The following is a 6,160-nucleotide window of genomic DNA, read 5'->3' on the forward strand; positions in this document are numbered from 1 at the left end:
CAGTTCACACCCAGGGACCTTCCCAGCTGAACCAGTTCACACCCAGGGACCTTCCCAGCTGAACCAGTTCACACCCAGGGACCTTCCCAGCGGAACCAGTTCACACCCAGGGACCTTCCCAGCTGAACCAGTTCACACCCAGGGACCTTCCCAGCTGAACCAGTTCACACCCAGGGACTCTGTTCAGTGAGAGCGACATGGAGCTCAAAATAATAATAATAATAATAATAATAAATGTATTAAAACCACAGAGTGAAAATAACCCAGCAAACATCCTGCATTGAAAACCTCACTAGAGGTGTGTAAGTACTCTAGTGTTAACTGAGCATTCAATTGTTCCCTATTATATATATATATATATGTTTCTGGATTATTAACCCTGCTGCATGTATTGCATATATTACTGTATTCTCCCAGAATATGAAAGGACTTTTTTGTTATTGGCACCAAAACCCTTTTTTTAAATTGATTTCTAATGATTTCAAAGTTCTAGCCCTTATCTTCCTGCACATGATGAACTCAACCGTAAATTGAGTTTGTCCTTAGCAGTCTCTTCCTCCACCGTCACACATATATATACTTTACCTTTAGTCTGTGTTTCCAGTTCTTCATCAGTAGTTTTAGCTAACAAGTACAAGATCTGAGTACTTCTACTTTGACTTAAGTACAAGATCTGAGTATTTCTACTGTTACTCAAGTACACGATCCGAGTACTTCTACTTTGACTCAAGTACAAGATCTGAGTATTTCTACTGTTACTCAAGTACACGATCTGAGTACTTCTACTTTTACAACAAGATCTGAGTACTTCTACTTTTACTCAAGAACAAGATCTGAGTACTTCTACTTTTACTCAAGTACAAGATCTGAGTACTTCTACTTTGACCAAAGAACAAGATCTGAGTACTTCTACTTTGACCAAAGAACAAGATCTGAGTACTTTTACTTTGACCAAAGAACAAGATCTGAGTACTTCTTCCACCTCTGTTCATCGCTCAGGTGGAGATCACAGAGAGAAAACAGAGCTTGGACTACCATCTAGTGGACAAACAGAAAACTACACCCACACTCTTAGAGCCCAACAGCAGACTGAGAGTTACTGGAAATAAAGTAAATGTTCTGTAAGTATTGTGCAGTTTTGAAGTACCCGAGTGTTACATATTATTATAATACCCGCTGTAATCAACTAAAGAAATCATTGTATTTTAGTATACACACAAATATAAGTAATCCACACACGTTAGAAAGAGTCTTTAATGTACATTTTTTAAAGTGTAATTTCATAATTTCTGTGAAGATTTTGAATCATCCGTTTCAAAGAGAGAATCATCAGCGGTGCAGGAATGAGTCAGCATCACTTCCTGTCCCCTGGTCTGGAAGTCAATGGTCTTCTGAATGTGTTTTTGGATGTTAGTCTGAAGTAAGATCAGTGGTGAATAGAATCCCCACTGCTGAACTAAACGTGTTCTGCAATAATCCAAAAACCACGTGGAGGAATCCCATTGGAGCAGGGAGACGGTCCTTCAGGGACCAGCACAGGAACACCCCATCCCTGCAGCTCTCTGTATTCCAGCCGGTGGTCCTGGTGGCGATTGGATCAGCTGGCCAGCCGGTCCCTCAGGTATCCGGAGGAGTGTGTGTCCTGCAGCAGAGCCTTGCTGACGTCCAGAAGGTTCTGCTGGTAGGCCAGTCTGTAGCGGCTGAACACGTGTTCACAGTGAGAGAGCAGGCGGCGAGCATTAGGGACACTGCAGGGAGCCCCATCCAGCCTGAACACACACACACACACACTTATCTTTTTGTACTTCATTTTAAATTGGAGCAACTTTTCCAACGTAAAAGTAACTAGTACCTACAAGTGTCAAATGAATGCAGTGGACGTAAATATGAAATACTCATGCAAAGTACAAGTACCTCAAAGTAATACAGAGTTCTTGATGGACTCCACCTCTGCTTCAAAGTATGCTTTACCATTTGTTTATTCAGTTTTAAAGACACTAACTATCTCTGTCCCTGTCCACTGAGTATTATTTACAGCGAAGCGTCCCTCCGGTCACAGTCTTTGTTTCTATTCTATTTTATTTGTATTTACTTGCACTATTTTATCCGTTTCATGTCCTATATATCTGTTGCACTGTTGGAGGAGCCGGTGACCTCAGATTCCCGTTGTCATAGCTACACTGTAGCTCTGTACAAATGATAATAAAAGCCTTGAATCTTGTCCCCCTGCTTGATTCTTTGCGGTGAGCACGGCGTTACGATGTCTTACTTTTTGAAGATGTCCTCGAACAGGGCGGAGGTGAGGGGGCGGAGGCGTTTGAAGTCGTCCAGGTAAACAAAGTCTCCGCTCAGGATCACCTTCTGGAACAAAATGTGAGGCCAGTCCGGACTGTAGCCGTACGCCTCGGCCACCACCAACACCTGAGGGACGAGAACACAGGAGTAATGAGAGACGCTGGATCAGGACCAGAGGTGGGAAGTAGAGGAGTACAAATACTGCATTACTGTACTTAAGTACATTTGTCTGGTATCAGTACTTTACTCCACTCTGACAACTTTTTACTTTGACTTCTTACATGTTGAACTCAAATACCTGTACTTTCTACTTCTTACATGTTGAACCCAAATACCTGTACTTTCTACTTCTTACATGTTGAACTCAAATACCTGTACTTTCTACTTCTTACATGTTGAACTCAAATACCTGTACTTTCTACTTCTTACATGTTGAACTCAAATACCTGTACTTTCTACTTCTCACATGTTGAACTCAAATACCTGTACTTTCTACTTCTCTCATGTTGAACTCAAATACCTGTACTTTCTACTTCTTACATGTTGAACACAAATACCTGTACTTTCTACTTCTCACATGTTGAACTCAAATACCTGTACTTTCTACTTCTCTCATGTTGAACTCAAATACCTGTACTTTCTACTTCTTACATGTTGAACTCAAATACCTGTACTTTCTACTTCTCACATGTTGAACTCAAATACCTGTACTTTCTACTTCTTACATGTTGAACTCAAATACCTGTACTTTCTACTTCTCTCATGTTGAACTCAAATACCTGTACTTTCTACTTCTTACATGTTGAACCCAAATACCTGTACTTTCTACTTCTTACATGTTGAACTCAAATACCTGTACTTTCTACTTCTTACATGTTGAACTCAAATACCTGTACTTTCTACTTCTCTCATGTTGAACTCAAATACCTGTACTTTCTACTTCTCTCATGTTGAACTCAAATACCTGTACTTTCTACTTCTCTCATGTTGAACTCAAATACCTGTACTTTCTACTTCTCTCATGTTGAACTCAAATACCTGTACTTTCTACTTCTCTCATGTTCCAAACAGCTGGTTCCTTTAGTCTGAATGTGTGTTTGGGGGCGTGGTCATTATTCTTTAGAGTCACTGCGTGCCTATTGGTTGGAACACGATCCGTGTATCCATCACTTCCTGGTCTTCTCTAAAGAAGAGGGACCAATGGAAACGTTGTCATGTTGCCGTTGTTCAGCATGGAAACATTCATTAGCTAACAATGACATTATTGTTCTATTAATATAAAGGGAGGTCAGGTACTCTTTAAAGCAGCTGCTAGTTATGGGTACTTTTTACTGAAGTACACTTCAAAGCCTCTTTACTTTGGCTTGAGTAAAGAAGTTTAGTCAGTACTTCTACTTTCACCAGAGTATTTTTTTGAAATCCACTAAGTAATCCACACGCGTTAGAAAGAGTCTTTAATGTACATTTTTAAAGCGTAATTTCATAATTTCTGTGAAGATTCGGAGTGAATCATCCGTTTCAAAGAGATACACAGGGATCTGAGCCTTTGCAGACCATTTACATGCACTAAAACCTATAGAACACACTACGAGAGAGGGAGAGGCGAGAAGCAGAACAGGGCCCCTTTAAGGCAGGTCAGCAGGACTCTCTCTGTTCTCACACTACACCCCCAGCCACTGGCATCCGCTGGGCTTTTGACTGGGACACACCCATTTGAGTCTGATCTGGAGTGCTACATCTGTACCTGGTAGCAGCTCGGCAGCACGGTGACGGCGCTCAGCAGCTCCGGAGGCTGCAGGTTGACGAGCTGCAGGTCTGAGTCCTGCTTCAGGAAGTGAAGCTGCAGAGCCACAAGCTTCGCTGTCCGCACGCAGCGAGTCGCCTGGCGCACACACGAGTCCTGAAACACACACACACACACACACACACACACACACACACACACACACACACACACAGAGAGAAGTTAACCTTCAATGCAGTAGATTGCTTATTTTCTGCAACGCTGCTTCCCTGGACATCTTCAAGTCTTCATTAGAAGCTCACCTGTCCTTCATGGCCTTTGGCCTTTGACCCCTGACCCGTCACAGCCCCCTGCTTCCACTACTTTATTATTTGCCGCTCTTGTTTGTTTGTTTGTTTGTTTGTTTGTTTACCATGTAAAGCGGCATTGGGTCCCTTGAAAGGCGCTATACAAATGTAATGAAGAGTCCCGGTGCTCTGTGGGGGGGGTGTACCTTGGAGAAGCTCTCTGCAGCGTCCCTCAGCAGGCCCAGCACCTTGACCAGGGAACTCTTCAGCTCAGGAGTCACCACTGGAAATAAAAACGGCAGCATGTTTTCACTGTTTCACATGTAGACAAACTCTGGATGTTTATTGTTGCTCCGGTTTTACAAGTTGAAGAGACATCCTGTGTCTGACCCCGCGGTGTGGATGTTCCCCAGCATGCTTAAAGCTAGCAGGCTTAAAGCTAGCATGCTTAAAGCTGACCTCCAGTACTCAAATTAACTGGAGGTTTGCAGATGTGCATGTTTTCCAGAAGAGATACCACTAACGTCCCCATTTCTCCGCTGAGACGACTTGATGTCTCCGTCTTTTTGTTGAGTATTTGGATATGTTAGGTTTAGTTTCTGTCTCACCCCAGGCCTGGGACTCGATGATCTTCAGCTGCGTTCGGGCTGCCATCTCGTGGTTCTCTCCGATCTCCCTCCTCATGCTGAAGCACAGCGCCACCATGTTGTGTTTCTCGCTGTCAGCAGGGAGGCATCGCTTCAGATAGTCCAGCAGCGCCGTCTTCAGGCTGGAGCTCTGCAGAAACACAAGGGTCCTATGTCAGTATGTAGCGTCTCTACTTTAAAGAGTCCTCTCCTGCTGATGTTCAGGTGTATATCAGTATGTAGTGTATCTACTTTAAAGAGTCCTCTCCTGCTGGTGTTCAGGTGTATATCAGTATGTAGTGTCTCTACTTTAAAGAGTCCTCTCCTGCTGGTGTTCAGGTGTATATCAGTATGTAGTGTATCTACTTTAAAGAGTCCTCTCCTGCTGGTGTTCAGGTGTATATCAGTATGTAGTGTCTCTACTTTAAAGAGTCCTCTCCTGTATATCAGTATGTAGTGTCTCTACTTTAAAGAGTCCTCTCCTGTATATCAGTATGTAGTGTCTCTACTTTAAAGAGTCCTCTCCTGCTGATGTTCAGGTGTATATCAGTATGTAGTGTCTCTACTTTAAAGAGTCCTCTCCTGCTGATGTTCAGGTGTATATCAGTATGTAGTGTCTCTACTTTAAAGAGTCCTCTCCTGCTGATGTTCAGGTGTATATCAGTATGTAGTGTCTCTACTTTAAAGAGTCCTCTCCTGCTGATGTTCAGGTGTATATCAGTATGTAGTGTCTCTACTTTAAAGAGTCCTCTCCTGCTGATGTTCAGGTGTATATCAGTATGTAGTGTCTCTACTTTAAAGAGTCCTCTCCTGCTGATGTTCAGGTGTATATCAGTATGTAGTGTCTCTACTTTAAAGAGTCCTCTCCTGCTGATGTCCAGGTGTATATCAGTATGTAGTGTCTCTACTTTAAAGAGTCCTCTCCTGCTGATGTTCAGGTGTATATCAGTATGTAGTGTCTCTACTTTAAAGAGTCCTCTCCTGCTGATGTTCAGGTGTATATCAGTATGTAGTGTCTCTACTTTAAAGAGTCCTCTCCTGCTGGTGTTCAGGTGTATATCAGTATGTAGTGTATCTACTTTAAAGAGTCCTCTCCTGCTGGTGTTCAGGTGTATATCAGTATGTAGTGTCTCTACTTTAAAGAGTCCTCTCCTGTATATCAGTATGTAGTGTCTCTACTTTAAAGAGTCCTCTCCTGCTGATGTTCA

The 6,160-nt window shown here is 42.7% G+C and overlaps 1 protein-coding gene across 1 annotated transcript in view; it reads right to left on the bottom strand.

Moving 5' to 3' along the window:
• Positions 1-1,236: 1,236 nt before the first annotated feature.
• Positions 1,237-6,160, bottom strand: part of LOC117444688 (spatacsin-like) — a 13,546-nt gene continuing 8,622 nt past the window's right edge. Inside the window, exons 7-11 of the mRNA XM_034080119.1 lie at positions 4,935-5,103; positions 4,533-4,609; positions 4,040-4,195; positions 2,270-2,421; positions 1,237-1,769 (exon numbers count right to left, since the gene is read on the bottom strand). Coding sequence (XP_033936010.1) covers positions 1,598-1,769; positions 2,270-2,421; positions 4,040-4,195; positions 4,533-4,609; positions 4,935-5,103 — 726 coding nt within the window. The 3' untranslated portion in view covers positions 1,237-1,597. The remainder of the gene's footprint in view (positions 1,770-2,269; positions 2,422-4,039; positions 4,196-4,532; positions 4,610-4,934; positions 5,104-6,160) is intronic.

Source organism: Pseudochaenichthys georgianus, unplaced genomic scaffold (assembly GCF_902827115.2).
Source record: "Pseudochaenichthys georgianus unplaced genomic scaffold, fPseGeo1.2 scaffold_892_arrow_ctg1, whole genome shotgun sequence".
NCBI classification, from domain to species: domain Eukaryota; kingdom Metazoa; phylum Chordata; class Actinopteri; order Perciformes; family Channichthyidae; genus Pseudochaenichthys; species Pseudochaenichthys georgianus.